This window comes from Electrona antarctica, assembly GCF_951216825.1.
Source record: "Electrona antarctica genome assembly, chromosome: 14".
In the NCBI taxonomy this organism is placed as follows: domain Eukaryota; kingdom Metazoa; phylum Chordata; class Actinopteri; order Myctophiformes; family Myctophidae; genus Electrona; species Electrona antarctica.
This window is the reverse complement of record NC_136795.1, coordinates 48224324-48248486: the sequence shown is the minus strand read 5'-3', so window position 1 is coordinate 48248486 and position 24163 is coordinate 48224324. Positions and strand designations below refer to the sequence as shown.

The following is a 24163-nucleotide window of genomic DNA, read 5'->3' as shown; positions in this document are numbered from 1 at the left end:
ATTAGACCCCTTGGTGTGGTTGTTATGTCATGTGTTTATGAGGTGACAGTACTTCATTAGACCCCTTGGTGTGGTTGTTATGTCGTGTGTTTATGAGGTGACAGTACTTCATTAGACCCCTTGGTGTGGTTGTTATGTCATGTGTTTATGAGGTGACAGTACTTCATTAGACCCCTTGGTGTGGTTGTTATGTCATGTGTTTATGAGGTGACAGTACTTCATTAGACCCCTTGGTGTGGTTTTTATGTTGTGTGTTTATGAGGTGACAGTACTTCATTAGACCCCTTGGTGTGGTTTTTATGTCATGTGTTTATGAGGTGACAGTACTTCATTAGACCCCTTGGTGTGGTTGTTATGTCATGTGTTTATGAGGTGACAGTACTTCATTAGACCCCTTGGTGTGGTTGTTATGGCATGTGTTTATGAGGTGACAGTACTTCATTAGACCCCTTGGTGTGGTTGTTATGTCATGTGTTTATGAGGTGACAGTACTTCATTAGACCCCTTGGTGTGGTTGTTATGTCATGTGTTTATGAGGTGACAGTACTTCATTAGACCCCTTGGTGTGGTTGTTATGTCATGTGTTTATGAGGTGACAGTACTTCATTAGACCTCTTGGTGTGGTTGTTATGTCATGTGTTTATGAGGTGACAGTACTTCATTAGACCCATTGGTGTGGTTGTTATGTCATGTGTTTATGAGGTGACAGTACTTCATTAGAGCCCTTGGTGTGGTTGTTATGTCATGTGTTTATGAGGTGACAGTACTTCATTAGACCCCTTGGTGTGGTTGTTATGTCATGTGTTTATGAGGTGACAGTACTTCATTAGACCCCTTGGTGTGGTTGTTATGTCATGTGTTTATGAGGTGACAGTACTTCATTAGACCCCTTGGTGTGGTTGTTATGTCATGTGTTTATGAAGTGACTACTTCATTAGACCCCTTGGTGTGGTTGTTATGTCATGTGTTTATGAGGTGACAGTACTTCACTAGACCCCTTGGTGTGGTTGTTTTTATGTGCAATGATGTCTTCCCTTTGTATTTAGGGTTTCCTCCATGGAGGCTGAAACCTTGACAGTCAAACGTGCCGATGAAAAAAACAAAACGGTGATATAGTGACATCACAATATCATCCCCTTCCCCTAACCCCTCCCCCTTTATCGTACAACTACAGCTGTGGGTGCGGCTTCAGTTCAGGTGGATCACCACCCATCACCACCCACCAGGCAAACCAGGCATACTTAATGAACTGGTGGGCATGTCCACATAAAAACAACATTTAAACAAATACTGTACACCTTTTTAGAAAAAAACTGCACGGGTTGTTATCTGGTCTGTCCACACACACACACACGCACACGCACGCACACGTGTCTGCATGCTTTGGTAATAATGCAACAACCTGGTTCAGATATAGATATAGATATAGAGAGATAGAGGCAGACTGAGGCTAGGAGAGAGAGACAGACAAACTAAAATCTGGTCAAGCATTGGCCAAATGATCAAATAATATCTATTGTTGTTATCTAAACGCAGGGTAAAGGCTATATCTAAGTCCTATACTATTTTCAGAAAACTGTTTGCTTCCATTGTTTCCTTGACTGTGTCGGCATACAACACGCAATGGCTGCACGGTTCATTGACATAAAAACGTCAGTTAAAGAAGCATTTTGCCAAATGTGATGTGAGGATCGTTGATCAAAAGGATCGCTTGGAGCCGAGAGCGAGTTCATGCCTCCGAGCGATTTCATACAGTTTATACAGACGTTTTTTTTTTCTTTTTAACGAGATGTTGTGGTTGTGGAAAAATGGATAGAGGGCCGTCCCGCTGCGTGCCAAGAAGAGGCCATTAAAGATTACGATGATGTCTTCTGTCAAGGAATCCTCCTCCCATCAGTCAGGATGTCAAGGCCAGCAGAGACACCCATTTAGACCTGAGGACGATTCTACAAATGCCTTCTGACAGGTTTCTGAAAAGCCCATGTTTCAATGTCAGTGGTTTTCAAACTATGTCATGTCAAGGACCCCCAGAATTATATGTAATTGGCCCTCGGACTCCAATCTCAAAATATGATGTTCCAGGGACCCCCTGACCCAGAAGAGTTAAAAGCGTTCACTGGGAAAGAATAATTATAGTCAACGATTTGCACACATTTTTCAAAAGTAGCAGATCTACAAGCTTGTAGATCTTTGTAGATTTTTCAATAGCTTTAAAACGCCAAAAGGGGTTCCCGTCCAGAATGGGTTAATATTTTCCAAGATAGAAGGTTATTACGTGAGCTCATGGGAGCGAGGAGGAGTGCGTTAAACGGGCAAGTCGGTGGTGGAATCTCTGAAAGCAGGAATAAGACCATATAGTTGTACACATGTGTGACGGAGCTGCACTGTCATCGGAACAATAAATACCGTAGCCTTGCCGTCATGTTTCGATCCCATAGTATTCACATTGTCAGAGAACACATAGCGTTGCTGTCGGGCTGAAATCTTGCATATCACTTGGTTTCAACATTTGATGTTTATTTTGCAAAATAATAACGTACTTTGTCTGTTTTATTTTGTGTATTAATAACCTACTTTGTCGTATAAACACTTACACAAAAGTACTAAAAATAGCTTGTGATAATATATATTCGGTGCAAATATATATTGTTTTTCTCCATTTCCTGAAAAGTAAGTATTGTGTATGAGTCATTCTGTAAGTAGGCCTATATATGTAACCTTTTAATAGGCTATCTACAGTACACTGGCACATCCCATACACATACTGTTATTGCGAACGCAGTGAGCATTTACTATGAGACCCAGCAGATCACGTCTGTGTGTGTGTCTGTGTGTGTGTCTGTCTGTGTGTCACGCTGTAACACCACCCGCCCACCACCAGAGGGCGCAGCTGTATCACACACAAAAACACACACACACACACATGCACGCACACACACACACACACGCACGCACGCACGCACACACACACACAAAAAACTTAACTTAAAAAAAAACTTAACTTAAAAAAAAACTTAAAAAGGAAAAACGCACACACAAAAAACTTAACTTAAAAAAAAACTTAACTTAAAAAAAAAACTTAACTTAAAAAAAAAACTTAAAAAGGAAAAACGCACACAAAAAACTTAACTTAAAAAGAAAACTTAACTTAAAAAAAAACTTAACTTAAAAAAAAAACTTAAAAAGGAAAAACGCACACACAAAAAACTTAACGAACTTAAAAAAAACTTAAACAAAAAACTTTTAAAAAAAAACCTAAAAAAGAAACACGCACGCACGCACACATACACACACTTAAAAAAAAACTTGAAAAAACATTTCATTTAAAAAAAACTTAACTTAAAAAAAACCTTAAGTACGTAATTTATTCTAATTGTTGTTATTGCAATTTACGAGCTGCGTTCGCTTCCCGCGTTTGCGCGTCTTACTTGTACTACTAACTAGTGATGGGAGATTAATCGGGCAAACATCGGTGCGGCCGATTCTAGTTGTTTTTAGATGAATCGGCATCTGTTCGATTAATCAATCGGACCGATTAATTAATCGGTCCGATTAATCGGTCTGTCTTTACAGATAGACAAGCCCAAAGTAACAGCTTGAACAGATTTACAAGCTCACAATATATACCTTATATATACCTTATATATTAAGTTAAATCTGACTTGCCTAAGCCTGCAGTGCAGACACCCTGTTGCATGTATTTTTCAGAATGGACAATTATTATAATTGTTTTAATACAGAATGAGATCATATCGACATCGGTAATATCGGCCATAACAGCAATTAATTATATCGGATATCGATATCGGCACATCCCTACTAGTAACTACACTGGCACATCCCATACACATATGTGTTATACTTGTGTGCAGTGTGGTTTTCGTCGACTAAAACTAAGATGAAAAATGTCCGTCGACTACCTTTTTGGAACAACATAATTTTCAGATGTTGGTCCTTGACATGAACATGTTTGAGAGCGACTGACATAGAAACGTGAGTTTTTCAGAAAACTGTGAGGACTTAGGCCTCATTTACACTGGCAGACAAATCTAGCCTGAATCAGATCTGTGCCACATCAGGATAGAAATCCGATTGGTTTAAATGGTCACATGACTCATTTAAACAAATCAGATTCCAATCTGGATGTGTCTCAGATCTGATTCAGGCTGGATTTGGCTGGCAGTGTAAATGGGGCCTTAGAAGCCATTTTTTTTTAGAATCGTCCTCGGGTCTAAATGGTTTAGACAACATTTAGGAAGCAAGTCCAGCTAGCCTGGGAACAAGAAGGCACTGGAGAAGCTCAATAATAATAATAATAATAGCTTGAATTTATATAGCGCCTTTCATGAACCCAAGGACGCTTTACACAAATGTACCAACAACAATCAAAGACTATATGCCATAAGCCTGAGAAAATAAGTGTCTTTTCAAGGCAGCCTTAAAAGAGTCCAGTGTTGGAGCATGGCGAATCTCTATTGGAAGAGAGTTCCACAGGGGGTGGGGGGGCTGCCACACTGAACGCTAGGTCCCCGAAGGTAAAAAAGCGACGTCATGACCTGACGAAGATGTAATTGACACATCGAAACGTCGTCGCTTTTTACCTGCACCCTGTTACAAATAAAATAAGGGCCTAAATCGTCTGAGCTGCTCCAGTGCCTTCTTGTTCGCATATATATGTCCTGCTCCTGAGATGCACCAGACTGGCCTGCTATAGGCTAGAGGCGCGGCTGGAACTCCCTTCTCCAGCTAGCCTGTGTTCCAGCCTGATTTTCTGCGTTCCAACGGGTCTGAAATGTCACTTTGAGTTGCGAAGTGAACTATACACTTCAAAAACAAACCCCCAAAAAAGTTTTTAAAAAAAACGGCAACTAACAATATGTACAAACAACTTTTAGAAAAAAACAAGCCCAAAGTCATGTAATAAGCAGACATGGCAACACTGGTCATTACCTCAGATCAAGGTATAGTAAATGGAGGTAAGGTCACCGACGTCATTTTCGCTATCACGCAATTCCATACGGCAGATTCGTCGCACCATTGGAGACAAACTGCACCCGGAAGTTCGGCAGAATGCACTGGAGTCAATGAGAGCTCAGTGACCAGCTCCTGAACAAACACTATTTCTGAATGACTGAGATCTTTTGTAAAGTAATCACTTCTGGCAGATAACAGAAGACATGTAACACATTATTGTCTGCTGTGTTGCTTTTCGATGTGTACACTGTGTAATGTTATAGAGGTATCTAAAGAGCAAAAAGTATGTTTCTGAACGTGCCAAGTATCGTGAGACTGCCCACCGTTTCCTGTCTGGCAGCCAAATCTCGCGAGACCCCCGGAACAGAAACGATACCTGCTGCTGTTTAAATCCTCAAATAACATGATATAAAGGTTCACATTATTTATGAACCTTTGAGACCTTTGTCATATAATCGGTTCAAGCATATAAAATAAGACATATCACAGTCAGTTGCTTTTCGATGTGCACAGAGTGCACTGTATATCATTTTATTTGAGGATTTAAACAGCAGCACGTATCGTTTCTGTTCCGGGGGTCTTGTGAGATTTGGCTGCCAGACGGGACACGGTGGGCAGTCTCGCGATACTTGGCACGTTCAGAAAGGTACTTTGTGCTCTTTAGATACCATGCCTCTATAAAAATGTCTTCTGTTATCTGCCAGAAGTGATTACTTTACAAAAGATCTCAGTCATTCAGAAATAATGTTTGTTCATTAGCTGGTCACTGAGCTCTCATTGACTCCAGTGCATTCTGCCGAACTTCCGGGTGCAGTTTGGCTCCAATGGTGCGACGAATCTGCCGTATGGAATTGCGTGATAGCGAAAATGACGTTGATGACTTTACCTCCATTTAATATACCTTGCCTCAGATGAGGATATTACATTGCTTGCCCCTCCTCCGCACGCAAGTAACGCATGCGCGCACGCACGCGCACACACACACACACACACACACACACACACACACACACACACACACACACACACACACACACAGTCTTTATATCGTGCCCACTCCAGCTGTTAATCCAGGTGTTTGTTTCTCACACTATCTGCTGTATTATCTGCGTTCATGCCTTCATAAAGGCTGCTTGCAGGTGACATCTGTCACCACATGAGGGAGCCAAAGAGAAGGGAATTTGTGTGTGTGTGTGTCTGTGTGTGAAAAGTGGGTGGCTTAAGTCTGTCTGTGGGTTTTTTTAATAAATATTTAACCAAAGAAAAGCATGAACTAAGTGATGAACACGGGTCACTTATTTTCCATTCCCAGTTTCAGACATGAAAGGTTTCCACCCGAAAGCGTGCGATATCACTGCATATCGCTCCACCTTCCTCTGTCCCGGTCTGTATCACCTCATATCGCTCCACCTTCCTCTGTCCCGGTCTGTATCACCTCATATCGCTCCACCTTCCTCTGTCCCGGTCTGTATCACCGCATATATCGCTCCACCTTCCTCTGTCCCGGTCTGTATCACCTCATATCGCTCCACCTTCCTCTGTCCCGGTCTGTATCACCGCATATATCGCTCCACCTTCCTCTGTCCCGGTCTGTATCACCTCATATCGCTCCACCTTCCTCTGTCCCGGTCTGTATCACCTCATATCGCTCCACCTTCCTCTGTCCCGGTCTGTATCACCTCATATCGCTCCACCTTCCTCTGTCCCGGTCTGTATCACCTCATATCGCTCCACCTTCCTCTGTCCCGGTCTGTATCACCTCATATCGCTCCACCTTCCTCTGTCCAGGTCTGTATCACCTCATATCGCTCCACCTTCCTCTGTCCAGGTCTGTATCACCTCATATCGCTCCACCTTCCTCTGTCCAGGTCTGTATCACCTCATATCGCTCCACCTTCCTCTGTCCCGGTCTGTATCACCTCATATCGCTCCACCTTCCTCTGTCCAGGTCTGTATCACCTCATATCGCTCCACCTTCCTCTGTCCAGGTCTGTATCACCTCATATCGCTCCACCTTCCTCTGTCCAGGTCTGTATCACCGTATATATCGCTCCACCTTCCTCTGTCCAGGTCTGTATCACCGCATATCGCTCCACCTTCCTCTGTCCAGGTCTGTATCACCGTATATCGCTCCACCTTCCTCTGTCCAGGTCTGTATCACCGTATATCGCTCCACCTTCCTCTGTCCAGGTCTGTATCGCCGCATATCGCTCCACCTTCCTCTGTCCCGGTCTGTATCACCTCATATCGCTCCACCTTCCTCTGTCCAGGTCTGTATCACCGTATATCGCTCCACCTTCCTCTGTCCAGGTCTGTATCACCGTATATCGCTCCACCTTCCTCTGTCCAGGTCTGTATCGCCGCATATCGCTCCACCTTCCTCTGTCCCGGTCTGTATCACCGCATATCGCTCCACCTTCCTCTGTCCCGGTCTGTATCACCGCATATCGCTCCACCTTCCTCTGTCCCGGTCTGTATCATCGTATATATCGCTCCACCTTCCTCTGTCCCGGTCTGTGTTCTAAACGATAAGCAGCGGTTGAGCCTCATCCCGGCGGCCATTTTTCTTGTAACAGTCCTGTCTCGCCGGCGTCCCACCAGGGCATAGAACCTGCAACCCCCCCGGGTGATGCCTGCAACCCCCCCAACCCCCCCCCCCCCCCCCCCCCCCCCCGTTGGCCATTACAAAAGATTGCATGTTTACAAGCTTGTAGATCTGCCATTTTTTAACTTTTTGGAAAATTGAACTGTGTGCGAAGATAACTTGCTCCGCTCCACTCTACTGTACGCCTTTCTGCTCTTAACGGGCTAATCAAGGGAGCCATCTGGAGCACTACGGTGTTGCTTTCCTGACCTCATGGCCGTTTGACTTTACGAGTCCCTCCGAGGTCGTTTAAGCATGCATGCACACACACACCCAGCGTTTCAGGCCAAATGGCTGTGTGTGTGTGTGTGTGTGTGTGCGTGTGCGTGTGCGTGCGTGCGTGCGTGCCAGTGTGTGTTTAAGTCTTTTAAACACTCTAAGAGCCAAGTTCTCTAAGTGCAGTCAGTATGTGACTTGGCAACTTCTTTCTCTCTCTCTCTCTGTACAGTTTGCAACCTTTAAATGTCTCTCTCTCCCTCGTTCCCTCATCGTTGAGCCTACCGTATACTTCGTCCTGCAACCGCGTTGCTCGCCCAGAATAACTTAACTGCCTCTCGTTTCGAATAACCCCGAAGTGCCTCTCGCCAGTTGCCATGGCGTCGGTGGGGATGGCACTGATTCTCAAAGCGGGGGGTCCTTGAAAAGACCCCCCGTGGGGGTCCTTCAGGGAGGTTTCAGGGAGTCCCCTGTGCAGCAACCATGAGGAACGGTTTCAGCTGCATTTTTTTCTGCTTTCTTTTTTCCTTTTTCAAAAACATTTTGCCTTAATTCTCTTATTGATTGACTGATTGAAATATTTATTAACAGTTTGCAGAATTACAGTACATTTCAAGCACAAACTCAATACAAAGGCTGTTAACTGTGAGTGGACGACCCAATGAAGCATTACACTTGTTTACAAGAGGGTCCACCATGTTCAATTCATCAAAACATTTAGAGACGTACAAATATACACTTCTATATAGACAAAGAACAGAACAGGAATTCATCATAATGGAGGTAAAAGGGAAAAGAAACATATACAGTGAGGGAAAAAGGGGGGACCTCCCTGGCACAAAATGGTTTCAAATAGATGATCCGTGCGTGGGCCGTGGGCCAAGATCCATGAATCCACATCCATTTTGGGAGGTCCTTGACATGAAGATATTGGAGAACAACTATTTCTGCATCTCAGAAGGCCTCCTGCTGCCGGAGCAGTCCCCCGTCTGTCTCGTGTCTGTATATTGTGTCCTCCATGTTATATAGCTCAGCCATATCTCTCCTCTCACTCTCATCTCCTCTCCCATGGTCCCCTCCCTCTCTCTCTCTCTCTCTCTCTCTCTCTCTCTCTCTCTCTCTCTCTCTCTCTCTCTCTCTCTCTCTCTCTCTCTCTCCTGTGCAGCTGGCTCTATGAAGGCCTCCTGAGGTGGTTGTGTTGGGCTGAATGTCAGCGCTCCGGATTAGACTTATCTCTCTCCGTCTCTCTCTCTGTCTCTCTCTCTGTCTATCTCTCTATCTCTGTCTGTCTGTCTGTCTGTCTGTCTGTCTGTCTGTCTGTCTGTCTGTCTGTCTGTCTGTCTGTCTGTCTGTCTGTCTGTCTGTCTGTCTGTCTGTCTGTCTGTCTGTCTGTCTGTCTGTCTGTCTGTCTGTCTCTCTCGCTCGCTCGCTCGCTCACTTTAATTGCCACTGTTAAGAGGCCAGGAAACTGGAGCCATGTCACTTGGAATCATTCACATGGGAGAGGGAGAGAGAGAGAGAGAGAGCTTTTGGGAGGGACAGACAGACAGAGAATATAGGCGTCATTTCATACAAACTACATGGAGAATAATCAGAATCGTCTCATTTTAAGCAGTGTGGTCCAAGAATAAACAAACTTGTCTTGGCGATATTGCCCGAGGAGGTGTCTCCGTATCGCTTATGACGGCCCGGTCACTCATATTTGATATAGTTTGGTTGGTTCTCGCGGAATTGTAACTTCATAATCCATCCGTACGAGTCAAAAACCACCGGCCCGGGATCACCAGAGGGAGAGATAGAAGCCTCTGCACCCTCTCTGAGTATTTTAACGAGTCTCTTTAACCCATTTTGGGCGGGAACCCCTTTTAGTGTTTTAAAACATTATGTTATACTTTAGCTATTGTCTTCACTTAGGTTGGTTTTTATTGCAACGTTGCAACGGTCGTCAGACCTTATTAAGGTCTGACGACAGAAACGTTGCAATAAAAACCAACCTAAGTGAAGACAGTGTGCGGGATTCTCTTTTTTCTACCTATCAGTTCCTGTTATCCGACGCACCTGTCCTTTGTAGGTGTGCAGAAGGACTTTTCCGTATACTTTAGCTATTGAAAAATAGCAGATCTACCAGCTCATAGCGCGCCACCGAGTGGCGCGCTACAAGCTTGTAGGTCTGCTATTTTTGAAAAATCGTGAAAATGAGGCACAAATCTTTGAATATATATTCTTTCTGTTTCAGAGTGAACATTTTTAACTCAAATCTTTGCTTCGGGGGGGGGGGGGGGGGGGCAATTACATATATTTTTGGGGGTCCTTGACATGAAAATGTATGAGAACGACTGACGTAGAAACATGGGTTTTTCAAGAAAACTGTAATTTGGCATTTAGAAGACATTTTGTAGAATCGTCCTCAGGTCTAAATGGGTTAAACAAGTTTACAACGATATAACAAACCACGGTCGATTGTGTGAAGGACTCGGACCTCGTAACACCACGCGGCCTGTGGTGCACAAAGTAGAAGGATTTCATTGATGTTCATGTTACTTCTATATGGTCTTCACTCGGTCGGTATTCGAGGTCACACACACGCCTGGAAGGCTGAGTTTGTGGGCTCTTGTGAGGGTTTTATTTGAGAGTAGTAGTATACTTTTTTTAAGTAGACGATTAATTGACACGCAAATAATAATAACGTGGCAGATTTGACAAATCACTTAAATTAATATACAAAGACATTACTGACATATTTTATTTTGTAAATAAATTAAACACACACCCTGCACTCTTGTCGACGAGCAACTCCACAATGCTTCTCTGGATCACATTATTTTCCATCAGGTTTATTTATTTCTAACGTACTTCGTCAAAGTAGTATGTAAACAAAACAAAACATCTACGAGGTCAGTTTACCGCCCATAGGGACCCCCGTAAGAGAAGATTTGTCCAGATGAAGATATTTCCAAAATAGCCCAAAAACATTAAACAGGCTCATGTGTTCTCATATCCGCCATTTTGTTTCGGGACCCTCTGGAACCCTGCCAAGGTACCCCATATATATATAGATATAGATATAGATCGGGGGGGCCCTGGGGGCCTATGTAGCAGTGTTTTCGTCGACTAAAACTATGACGAAAAATGTTCGTCGACTACCTTTTTTCATTGACGAAAACTAAATTAAATCTAAGCTATGATGACTAAGACTAAATATACTGACAATTTCGTCAACAAATAAAAACTATAGACTAAAATGTTAGGAAGGGACTAGTGGACAAGAGATCCAGTACAAGTCATTTTACACGCTTTTGCACGCTGAAAATAGCCGATCTACAAGCTCACAGCTTGTAGATCGGCTATTTTCAGCAAGTGTAAAAACAGTCATTACGATGGCATCAACGCCCACCAAAATACATTTTAGTTGACTAAATCACCTGTAGATTTAGTCGACTAAAATCTTATGATAAACTAGACTAACTCAGACATTCCAGGTGACTAAAATGTGACTGAAACTAAATGAAAACTATTCAAGAGACACTGACTAAAACTAAAATCAGAATTTTCTGCCAAAGACAACACTGCTCTGTAGCCACCAAGCAGTTTCTGGCAGAGCTCTCAGGGTGGCAACAACAGCTCCACTCTCTCCTCAGGGGAGGAGTGTTGTTGAGCGGAGGAGTTCTCTGGGCGGCAAAACGTCTCACACCCTATAGGCCTGGAGGGACGCTGTGTTTATACTCCCTGAAAACAGCTTGTTTTTTTTATATAGCGTATACACTTTGCACTTTCTGCTGCCTGAGGCCGATTCTATAAAATGGGACGCACACGCAGATTAGACACACCAAACGGACCGACATGCAGAAACAACGGTTGGACATGCGCTGCTCCCGTGCTTGTGGTTATAGGCTTAGGTTAGGGTTTGAGGTAGGTTGTCGGTTATTTTTTTCTTTTTTTAGTATTTTATCCCACGATTTTGTAACCCATTTTTCACCCCTGTGTCAATTATCTAATGTGATCCTGGGCTCTACACACAATGTGATCCTTGGGCACTACGCCAACCTAGTCCCCATATATGGGGGACATGGGGAGAGCAACGGACTTGAACTCATGCTTCCTTCATGCCTGAGTGTCCAAGTTGCTCCTTTTACACCTGACAGGGGGGAGTTCCTACTCGCTACGTCCCTGGTTGGACGTAGCGCGTGGAAGGAACACGTTATTCCAACCAGTTCCTTTCCCCTCCATCAGGCGCCCCGGCTGGCCAGGGGGAGGCAGTTTAGAGACCAGGATTACTGCATGTTTTTTGTGAGGGTACCTACGCTAGGGGACACGGGGATAACATGCAAACTCCACACCGAAAGGCCCTTTCGCCAACCCCGCCTCGGGTATGGGTACTGATGACGCGGAGGAGGAAACACGCCGCCAGCGTCCCGAGCGGGAATTGAACCCAGGACCTTCTAGCTGTGAGGCGACAGCAAGGTTGTCGGTTCTAATGACAGTCGGACCAATAGTATGTCTAAACTAAAGCCTGTGCCCCTATAAAATGCGTTCTAAATACCTTGTTTTTACCTCACTCACTGCAAGTCACTCTGGGTCAAGACTGTCTGCTAAATGCCTAAAATTGTGCGTGCGTGCGTGCGTGCGTGCGTGCGTGCGTGCGTGCGTGCGTGCGTGCGCGCGTGTGCGTGCGTGCGCGCGTGCAGTCTGCTCATGAGACAGAGGGGTGCAGTAAATCAGCAGGCCTAGCGTAGGAAGGAAAGCCCGGCAGCCTGGATTGATCAGCCCGGTTATTTTCTCATCTGTGAACAGGGAAATTATTATCTAGAGACTGATTGATTCAGGTTGGAATGGATCGGCTCCGCTCTCTCTCTCTCTCTCTCTCTCTCTCTCTCTCTCTCTCTCTCACTCATTGACTTTGTTCATAAATGACGATTTCATATTTTTGTAGGGGCGCTAGCCCCTCCTACATGCAGATATTAGTGTAGATGTTGATCTTACACAAACATTAAATTCCCATTGACAATGAATGGAGAATTTTAACGTCATGTGTATCCGAGCCAATCGACATATGCTGCGTCATGATGATGTACGATGATAAGATATTTATAGGCTTACGGTTAAAAAAAATGCCCCGAAATTGTAAGAATGCCGTTTCGTGACATTGCTGTTGTAAAATGTTGATGTCCTCACAAGTGTGTGTGTGTGTGTGTGTGTGTGTGTGTGTGTGTGTGTGTGTGTGTGTGTGTGTGTGTGTGTGTGTGTGTGTGTGTGTGTGTGTGTGTGTGTGTGTGTGTGTGTGTGTGTGTGTGTGTGTGTGTGTGTGTGTGTGTGTGTGTGTGTGTGTGTGTGTGTGTGTGTGTTACAGGACCCAAACGGGACCCTTATGGGTCTGTAACTCAGAGTGTGTACACAATAAATTGCATAAAAACAATTGCACAACAAACATACTGTGCATAAAAAAACAAACATAATGTGACTCCAATCTGGTTCAGGTCACAAATCAGATTTTGTCTGGTTTTAGGCTGCCAGTCTGAATTGGGCCAAATATCTCCAATGTTTTTTTTTTTTACCATGTTATAAAACACGAAAAACACGTCCTGGGCGCTCCAGGACATCATGAAAAAGAAGTTAAATAAGTCCTTGGCGACCATTGAGTTAACAGCTCTCTCTCTCTCTCTCTCTCCTCTCTCTCCTCGCACTACATTTCCCAGGGAGCTGTGCGACGAGTCCATGACCCACTCGGCGAGCTCCGCCTCCAGCCTGGACAGCCACGCCCCGTCGGAGGGCAGTGGCCAATCGCAGGGCGTGCGGTGGGAGGAGCAGCAGAAGGTGCTGGCTCTGGAGCAGCTGTGTGGCGTGTTCCGAGTGGACCTGGGTCACATGCGCTCCCTCAGGCTCTTCTTCAGGTGTGTGTGTGTGTGTGTGTGTGTGTGTGTGTGTGTGTGTGTGCGCTTATGTCTACCTGTCCCTATGTCCGAGTATGACCTATTGCAGATGAAACGATGCAAAGACGCGTTGTCATTATGTATCCATCTATGTACGTGGCTGTCACCGTGTATCGATCCAACTCGGCTAGCCGAGTTCGCCGAGGGACGGTGGTGTTGCTGCGCCCCTCCAGTAGCACAACAGCACGTATTTGCATTGTTCCATCTGACCGTTGATCATCATCATCAAAAAGTAACCGTCCACCGTCCCTCGGCTAACTCGGCGAGTACAATCCGTGATAGTTTTCTTGTTTGTTCGAGTATGCAGAAGGAAAGGAGACATGAATCTGACCGACTTTAGATCTGTTGTGATCGTGTCCATGGGAGCCGGAACATGTTCCGACAGACACTACACACAAGACGCCCTCCCCTCCCCTGAAACAAACGGGAGGGGAGGAGAGCCCTCCCCTCCCCTGAAACCCTCCCCTGAAACAAACAGGAGGGGGAGGCGAGGAGGGAGAAACAGGAGGAGAGGTGGAGACTGGCCGATCAATGTTATGCAGTGTGATTCTGTTGACTGGAGTTGTACGCTCTCGCATGGGTGCCGCCATTATGTTTACAGAGACTATTCTACACAATGCGCTCCTCCCGTCCTGTTTTCAGGAAGGAAGGGGAAGAGGCTTTTTTACTCTTTTTTTTTTTTTTGATCACGTGACCGGAGTGTGATGAATCGGGGCTGCTTGAGCCATTGTCCGGGTGTATAGAAAGACGATTGAAAGTAATCAACAAAAACATGCGCTGAACGGAGATCTACGTGTCCCGCATCGGACCGTTGGGATTCGAACCGCGTAGAAAACCGGTTCTCGCATTCGGAGCGTTAAATAGGAGCTCCCTGCACTTATATATTATTTTAGTTTTTTGACTTGATAAATGTTCTTAAATGCATTTAAAGAACAGCGTTTTTTTGTTAATATAATTTAAATGAATGAATACATTTTTAATCAGGTTTTAATATAGGCTATCAGTCTCTATGATCACTACTAATTGGTCGATAGCAATTAGCCAGGAAAAACCCATATCGGTCGATCCCTATAGTACCTAGTAGGCGGACACTTTGACGATGGAGAGGGCCACTATATTTCCACTCACTCACTCCCTAGGGCCATATATTACTGTCGTAGCAAAAATAGCCGATCTACAAGCACAAAATGCGTCGCAGCGCGACGCATTTTGCTATATTCAAATTGAAATCTTGAATTATTTTTTTGCTATTTTTGAATTGGAATCCTGAAAATTTACATTTTTATGTAATTTCAAAAGCCTTTAATTATACTTGTGTTGAGCATTGAGCTACTAATTTAGACTGAAGTAATTAAAGCGGGGTCATGTTTGCATGTTGTGGAATTGTAACAGCTGAAACCAATATTATATCAGTATTCTGACATTAACCTGAGGGCCACATTAAGTGAAGGTGGGGGCCGCATGTGGCCCCCGGGCCGCCCGACAGTTGCCAACCCCACCTAGGGTATGGGGCGCTGATGACGCGGAGGAGAGGACACGGCCACAGCGTCCCCGGTGGGGATAGAACCCGGGGCCTTCTAGCTGTGAGGTGCCATCCTTTTTTTCTTTGTGGCTTTCGCCTTTATTTTATATATTTTATGGAGGGACAGACAGTAGGCCGACAGGAAATGGGGGGGAAGACATGCAGTAAAGGCACACTGCCAGACTGGATTACCAGCCAAGGTGCCTGGACCACTGAGCCATGGCCCAGGCCAAGAGGTGCCATCCTTTACCCTAACAATAGTACAAACATAACAAAAATACTACATAAAACGGTAATGGTAAAAATACGTAAAACGATTTGTTAATCGAAGTAAGCTCTTGCTCCAGATAAGGACTATTCTTGTTCAGCTTCTTCTGGAGTGCCTTAATGATTCGCTCATCATTTTTCTTGGGGCAAGCCGACCGCGAGCACTTGTCACAGCGACTGCAGATTGTGCCTACTAGTGCCACGTCCGATTCTAGTGCCGGGTCCGATTCGCACCTGCAGAAGTGCCCATGAATGTATTTGATTTGTTTTCGGCAGATGTAGCACATGTGGCTGCCACAGCGGCACGTAATGTGGTTGCATCCCTCAGTCTTGACCAGACCTGCACCGCACTTCACACACTTCCTCACCCACGCTTCCGTCATGCGCTCCTCAAAGAGCACCCTAGTCCTGATCTCGTCCGTCTCCGACTGCTCACACGTCTTGCCCACATGGTGGTGCCATCGGATGCGACACTTCCTGCAGCTCTCCTTGAGGCATTGCGGGTTGGGACAGCTGAACTGCAATATATCTTTGTCCAACAGGGCTGGGAAGTTGCAGGATGGACACCGTACCAGTTCGTCACCGCAGGCGGCAGCGACTGCCTCCTCTGCTTGTCTCTCGTAGTATTTACACAGGATGTTCTCTGGCAGGACTTTCTCCAGTTCACGCACTGGGTATGAGCACGTGCAGCCACCCTCCATGCAGCTCAGCTCTGACTGTCCAGAGCCAAAGACTGCCTCCTGAGCGTATTTGACCAGGCACTCTTTACAGAAGAGATGACCGTCCGAACACTGGGTCATCTTCTCAAACACAAACTCTCCATAGCAGCAGCCACACTCTATCAGCTGGCCTTCCTTTTTATATTCATCCTCATTGACCTGCAGTGCCAGCAGGAAGCCCTCGTGCTCTGCCCACTGCCTGAGCTCCCTCTGAACGGAGGCTTCCAGTATACTCCATCGCTGCTTTCTTGAAGGTTTGCCTGATTCCTGCCACTTGTTCACAGCTTCAGATAAGGCCTTTCGTGTGAGTGCATAGTGTCCCTTGAGAGCACCGAGAGCCCATTTGATGTCGTGGCAGCTGAGCATTCTGAAGTCGGCCATCAGCAGGTGGGCAGCCTGTTTCACGGCCTTTCCACTCACTGTCCCCAGCTTCCTGTAGTCAAACAGGTCCTCAGTCTGCGCAGACTCTAGCAGGATGCTGGTGGGAACTTCTTCAGTCTCTCTCCTGGGATACGCTGAGTTCTCCAACAGTAGATTACAAACGAGATTCAAGTCATTGTTTTGTCGGACAAGTTCTGCTACGTACTCTAACTGGACATCAGGGAATAATTTTAACACACCAGTGATAATGGGAGCTTGATGCCTAGACCTCTTTGCCCCGTTTCCCTGCTGTGACGCAGAGAGACGGGGCCTTGCGTCCCCCATCCTGGGAATGTGTGTTGGGGCTGGAGGGACCACAACTGGGCTAGCTTGGGTTGGGCGACGGGTGCCGGAGCCAAGATTAGAAAGGGTGGTGTGGTGGGGGTGTGATGCTGCGGACACGGGGTGTACAAGGTGAATTAAAAAGCACTTTTGAACATCTGAGTATAGTTTCGGAATCTATTTCTCCTGTAGATTAACTCGAGTGAAGTGGCTGAAGGGATTGGGCTACGTTCAGCGAAGCCCTGGCTGACCTGGACCCCTGACAAGAGATACCGTAGAGACATAAATACAGGCAGCGTGGCACTTAATGTTTGGGTAAGATTGAGGTCATATTGATGACATCAGTGTGAAACGCCATATTAAGACTAACATAACGTTGCTGTCGGGAGGAAACCAACTCCACTTTTTGAGGGGCCATACAGCTTTTTGTCATAACTCGTGTCACGTTTGCCAGTGACAATGAAAGGGGAATTTGTCATATGTGTCTGAGCAAATCGAAATGTTACATCATGATGTACGATAGTGTACATATGGAACCATGTGTTCCATGTGTACACTCTCAGAGTTAATATTAACATTGATTTTACAATATAAATTGCGGTCCCAGAGATAGAAATGCCATTAAATGGGGGTCCGTAGCCTAATTCAGGTCACACCAGGGGCCCTTGAGATGAAAATGGTTGAGAATCACTGTTAGAGCCGTACAAATCTTCTCTTATGGGGGTTCTTGGCATTTCATTTCAAATGGGGGTCCGCGGGATAATTAGTGTCAATTGGTGGGTCCTTGACATGAAAAAGTTTGGGAACCACTGCTCTATTTGACTGTAGCAAGTTGCGTTCTTGAGTCCAGGCAGTGGTGGAAAGTAACTAAGTACTTTTTGAGGTATTTGTACTTTACTCGAGTGTTTCCAATTTCCAGTACTTTTACTTCTACTCCACTACATCTCAGAGCCAAAATTTGCACTTTTACTTCACTACAATTATTTGAAAATTTGAGTTACTAGTTACTTTGGAGATTTTAATTTTGATTAGAAAACATACATTAACCACTTCAACGCTATACATTTTGGTAATTTGAAAATAGCCGATCTACAAGCTCGCATTGTGAGCTTGTAGATTGTTTATTTTCAATAGATTTTGTACACATTTTGAACTTGTGAAATGGGACATTCTGCAATATGAGTACTTTTACTTTTAGTACTTCAAGTACATTGTGACGCTGATACTTTTGTACTTTCACTTACTTACATTTTCAATTCCGTACTTTTACTTGTAGCAAAGTACTTTGCACTATTGGTACTTTTACTTAAGTAAAACAATTGAGTACTTTTTCCACCACTGAGCCCAGGTATTTGAAGTCGTTCACTTCCTTCAAAGCAGTGCCTCCTGTTGTTAATAGGTGGATGTTCCAGTGACGATGATAACCGTTGTTTTCTTGGCTAACCTCCGACTCCACTCTGTTCGGAGTCGGTGGTTTTCAACCAGTGGTCCTGTCTCTGCGTTGTCCCAGCTGAATGACATAGAGTTGGTAACCAAATGGACCCTTGTAGATCTTTAACTCTTGAGGGCATAAAATGAAACCAAATGGACCCGGGAGGGTCGCCGTGCCGAGCGTTGCGAAGGCCACCAGACCCGACTCAGCGCCGTCCGAGTTACGTCCTGATAAGCAGAGAATAGTATATATTAGTAGCTCCTAGTTCCATGCACCGACAATAGTTGGAAATGACACGTCCACCAGGGGGAAACCTTGACCAGGCTATGTGGTGAGGATGCCAGTATGGACATTTTGGCACCATTCAAACGTGCTGATAACGGCTGATTGCGCCGTTCCAATGCAGAGATAACGGTCGAATCCGCTGGTTTGAGATGCACCCGGCTGCAGCCTCGCAGACTATAGCAGTCCCACACACAGACACTTCTCCTAAAGTGTCTTCTAAAGTGTCTCCCTCAAACACGTCCATTGTGTGTTTTTTAGCCACAAGCCGACGACATCAAATCCGTTTGTACTTTGTTTACATCCCTGTAGTGGCTCAACGGCATTCCAATAATACGCTTCAGTAGTGGGTGTACATATTTGGACCATTCCGATCGATTTTTACTCGATGCGAAAAGAAGTGATTTGGTCGGCGTAAGCATACCTACTGGATCTTCTTTCTACACAAATTAGTCAAAACAAGACACAGTTGACTTTTTTATTTTATTAAAAATAAAATCAGCTTTTGTTGCGTTCGTTCATGTGCTAAAAGAGTGACTTTGAGAGCGGTCTCCCCGTTACAATGGAAGTCAATGAGACCCTAAACTGCACAAAGAGGGGAAATAATTCATGGAATGCACTCGTTTGCCCATAATAAGGTAAACAACCCAAACCTCTAAAAAAGTGGTCTTACCCTTTAAAAAGTTCAAATAGCCGATCTACAAGCTCACGTGTCAGTGTAGAGAGGCTAGCCGGCCAGGGCTCCAGCGTGCGACCTATTAGGTCGCATATGCGACTTAATTTATTAAGGGTGATACTTCAAATTGAATGAGGTCGCACAGGTGCGACTTGCTGGAAGGATGAGTGGAGGGAAAAAAAAACATCTCGCAGTGCTTGCCCGTTCCATTGATTGAAAACATTGGACGTTCGCCTGACGCCCAGTGTTCAAAGAACGATCGTTCACGAAAACCCACGAATAAGCCCTAAAGATTTGGATGGTCAGAGCGGCGCGATTACATACAAAGTAAATTCAAAGACGAGAATTGCGCAAACGGGCGCGGCGCGACCTGCCGCGGTACAAACTGGACGAACCGAGGCGAATATATATTCAGGTCTGAACGCAGCTTATCCGGCACAAATTAACTAATCTTTCTCAGCTGTACAATTTCACTGGAGCGCGCAGCGCGCATATCTAACTGCATGATGATCAGTCATGATCTACACAGACAGCCGACTCCCGACCCAAACACTGAGTGAAACTTAGTAAACGTGTTGTTTGATTAAACATGTGCCACGAAAAATAGCTTCTAAAGCTTGTTATGTTTGCATCGAGGAGGTAGCCTATGTGTCCATACCATACGTGAAAATAGCTGATCTACAAGCTCACAACGCGTCGCGTCCGCGACGCGTTGTGAGCTTGTAGATCAGCTATTTTCAGCACGCGGAGATATGCAGGCTCTGAGAGCATTCCGAAACTTTTGCCTTCACAATAAAAGCATGCAGCTTTCACAAGTTGGCCCATAAAGACAAGGAAAAGGATTAAGAATTTGGTGGCATTTCACATTGCACAAGATTTTTTCCAAAATGTAGAAATATTATAATACGGAATTAATTTGGATAATGGTAATGGAGATATTGTACAAATTGTCACTTTATTAATCCAAAAGGTTTGGACTGCATTTAATTTTCAACACAAAACCTTAAACTGACTTTGTGTGTGGAATATAAATATTGCCTTTATTGACTGAGTGACTTTGTGGTGGGTTGAAACCATCTACAGTGTTTTGAAGTATAACCAGGTAGGTTGCTGTTTTTTACACAGTGACCTTTGTAGGGGGTTTTATGATTCAAACCTTTAATGGTGGAAACCACTACATAAATAAATGGCGCCCGATGTGGGGGCATGATAAGATCATGTATTAATACCACGCTATACAAAGAAAAAAATGGTGCTACCTAATTTGTGGTGGCGCTACCAAATGAAAAGGTAGGTGGCACCAGTGCTACCTGTGAAAAAGTTAGTCTGGAGCCCTGTAGCCGGCGAAAGATGCCTTTTAACTCAAGTGTTTGTTTTGCTTTTGAGGGCCACCAGTAGCCGAGACTATGGACTTTTAAGGCCCTATTTGAGGCCCTATTTGAGGGCCACCATTAGCCGAGACTATGGACTTTTAAGGCCCTATTTGAGGGCCTATTTGAAGGCCCTATTTGAGGGCCACCATTAGCCGAGACTATGGACTTTTAAGGCCCTATTTGAGGGCCTATTTGAAGGCCCTATTTGAGGGCCACCATTAGCCGAGACTATGGACCCTAAACCTTTTGCCTTTTGTTTTGTTTTACTGTTTTGAAAAACATTTTTGAATTCTTCAAATAGGCGATCTACCAGCTCACATGGTGTAGATCGGCTAGTTGAACAACTTTTAAAAAAAAAAGAAATTTCAAAATGGTAAAAAGGCAACGAGGTTTAGGGATAAGGGCAATGACAAATAAGGCCCTAATGTTTGTTTGTTGACTCAGAGCACTTCAAACAAACTGGACTTTATATTGTTTGTTTAGAGCACTTCAGTAGCAGCCAAGTCTATGGACTTTCTATTGTTTGTTAAGAGGTCGCCCCTCACTTCACTTCAAGTGTGATGTTTCACATTGTAGTTTTCATTACTGTGTTAGTTCCGGTTAACTACACGGTACTCTTCACGTTCCGGAAGGGGACCGACATAGCCTGGTGAACCGTCACAGAGTCACCAGGATGGTTACGCTAGGCTAGGACCGACAAGCTTCCCAGAATGACGTGGACCGTTCTTGTTCAGCTCGGCCTCGGCCTCCTTCTGGATCTCCTGGATGACTCGCTCGTCGTCCGCTGTGGGGTCAGAATTCTGTAGGCACTTGTGACAGTGACTGCAGACTGTGCAGGGGAGGCCTTTCGAGAGCCCGCAGCGGCAGAAGTGGGGGGTTTTGAGATCCATGGGCTCTCGGCACACGTAGCACATTTGGCCGCCACACTGGCAGGTCATGTGGTTGCATCCATCGTACTTGACCAGACCTGCGCTGCAATTTGCACACTTCCTCACCAAGGCTTCCGTCATGCGCTCCTCGAATCGCACCCTAGTCCTGATCTCGTTCGTCTCCAACTGCTCACACGTCTTGCCCGCATGCAGCTTCCATTGACCTCCACACTTCCTGCAGCTCTCCTTGAGGCATTGCGGGTTGGGACAGCCGAACTGCAATATATCTTTGAACTTGAAATCGTCCAACAGGGCTGGGCAGTTGCAGGATGGACACCGTACTAGTTTGTCACCGCAGGCGGCAGCAACCGCCTCCTCTGCTTGTCTCTCGTAGTATTTACCGCCGGAACACTGGGTCATCTTCTCAAAAAGGATCTCGGCAGGGCTTCAGAGTCTAGAGTCTCCCGTGTCAGGATTTGCTGCCAACGCACTCTAGACCTCTTCGGATCCTTCTTTTATATGGTTCTACTAGACGCGTGTCATGATGACGTCTCAAGATTTTGCCATTGACCACGTTAAGAGAATTACGGTCAAATGTCCGCTAAATGTCCACGCCCGTCTTGATGATGAATGGAGAAATGACGTCAAAGTTCCGCTAAATATGACGTAAATTAAACGCCAAAACATTAAACGCCATTGACATTGAAGGGAAAATGTACGTCGTATGTAAACGAGCAAATCAGCTAACCAATCACAGGCAACAGGCATTCTGACTGGCCAATGGCCAGTATGAGTTGATGCATATATGATCATAAGAGCTGATAATTCCACTAAATATGACGTAAATTAAACATCAAAACTAGAGATGTCCCCATATTGTATCGGTATTTCGTCTGGTTTCCAGCCATCGGATCGGGCCTTATTTGTCATATCGGTTCGTATCAGTATCGGCAAATATGCCAGTCTAACCACAGCACAGATCCGACACAGGGGTAAAGGGTTGACACTATGTCAGGTAAATAAAATGTTGGGGCATGTGGAGGTTGCTTTTGAGTCGCCCAAACTGCAAGTGCACATTTGAGTGAGGAGTCTGCTATAATAGTTAGGTAAAGTTTGCTTAAGTTGTGGCAAATCTGCAAAAATAATGCTTACCACTAGCTTTCTACTATAGATAGGTGTCTACTATCACAGAAAAATGTGTTCCAACCCAACTCCCTTGGGAAACTTTGTGACAGCTGCTGAAAGTTGGGGTACCATTAACAACCAATATATGGCAAAGAATTCCAAATTTAAACATTGTATCAAGGTAAATGATAATGACATAAATTGATGTACGATAACAAGAGCGCTCCTCATTTCACACGGGTGTGAGTTTATTTCTTTTACCTGCCGCCAACCGCTGGACTGCCGCCAACTGACCGCCGACCTGCTAACCAGCTGGTCGCAAGTCTAACCAACCGCCGACCTGCTACCAGCTGGTCTCAAGTCTAACCGACCGCCGACCTGCCACCAGCTGGTCTCAAGTCTAACCGACCGCCGACCTGCCACCAGCTGGTCGCAAGTCTAACCGACCACCGACCAGCTGGTCGCAAGTCTAACCGACCGCCGACCTGCTACCAGCTGGTCGCAAGTCTAACCGACCGCCGACCTGCCACCAGCTGGTCTCAAGTCTGACCGACCGCCGAACTGCCACCAGCTGGTCTCAAGTCTAACCGACCGTCGACCTGCCACCAGCTGGTCGCAAGTCTAACCGACCATCGACCTGCCACCAGCTGGTCGCAAGTCTATTGTGAATGTTTGCTGTCTCAGATTTTATGCCGCTTCATGGCCTGAAAATACAGTTTCAAGTGGCCTCCATATATGGGCATGTTGGTTTTATGGTTTTGGGACATCGTGCATGCGTTAACATTGACTCGGGCGGTGCATGAATCTGAAATGACCCGACTAGGATAAATAACGAAGGAGGTCAGTTGCTGTATGTATGATATTAGTTTCGTTTTAGTTGTATAAACCCAAATCTAGCTTTTGAAATTATGTCATATGGCAGCCAAGTCTATGGACTTATTTTATGTTTGTTTAAAGCACTTTAAATAAACATATAGTAGCAGTTCACCCGCAACAAAATTGAGTTGTGGGTAACCAATCAGAGCCCACTATTCAAAGAGAACCCGCCCCTTGGAAATAGATCTTCCACACCGAGGTTCCAGGCTATTAGCTATGCAGTCTGGCCATGCCAGGCTAGCCAAGTCTATGGACTTTGTAATGTTTTTAGAGCATTTTAAACAAACATTACCGGGCGCCCCTCACTTCACACGAGTGTGATTTAGCCCTAGCCCCTCCTATATTGTGATTGGATGATCACCCCATAGCGATGATTTGATTGGCTGAGATGAGTAACATATTGAGGATAAAAGTGAAGGCAGAAAAGTGAAGACGGAAAAGTGAGGACACAAATTGTGATTGGCCAGAATGAGATGATGTATGATGATTAGAGCGCTGCTCACTTCACACAAGTGTGATTGTTGCCTATATACAGGTTTTGTCCCCACACATGTCATAT

General features: G+C 45.2%; 2 protein-coding genes across 2 annotated transcripts in view; one reads left to right on the top strand and one right to left on the bottom strand.

Annotated features, from left to right (window-relative positions):
- The window catches only part of tbc1d16 (TBC1 domain family, member 16), a 110049-nt gene that overhangs the window by 41326 nt on the left and 44560 nt on the right, over positions 1-24163 (top strand). Inside the window, exon 6 of the mRNA XM_079520939.1 lies at positions 13528-13722. Coding sequence (XP_079377065.1) covers positions 13528-13722 — 195 coding nt within the window. The remainder of the gene's footprint in view (positions 1-13527; positions 13723-24163) is intronic.
- Positions 14371-22023, bottom strand: LOC306936259 (E3 ubiquitin-protein ligase RNF216-like; the record flags this gene model as incomplete). The annotated part of the gene is made up of 3 exons (XM_079519750.1): positions 14371-14393; positions 15639-16860; positions 21433-22023. 3 exons carry the CDS (start codon positions 22021-22023, stop codon positions 14371-14373), a joined length of 1836 nt encoding a protein of 611 aa, XP_079375876.1.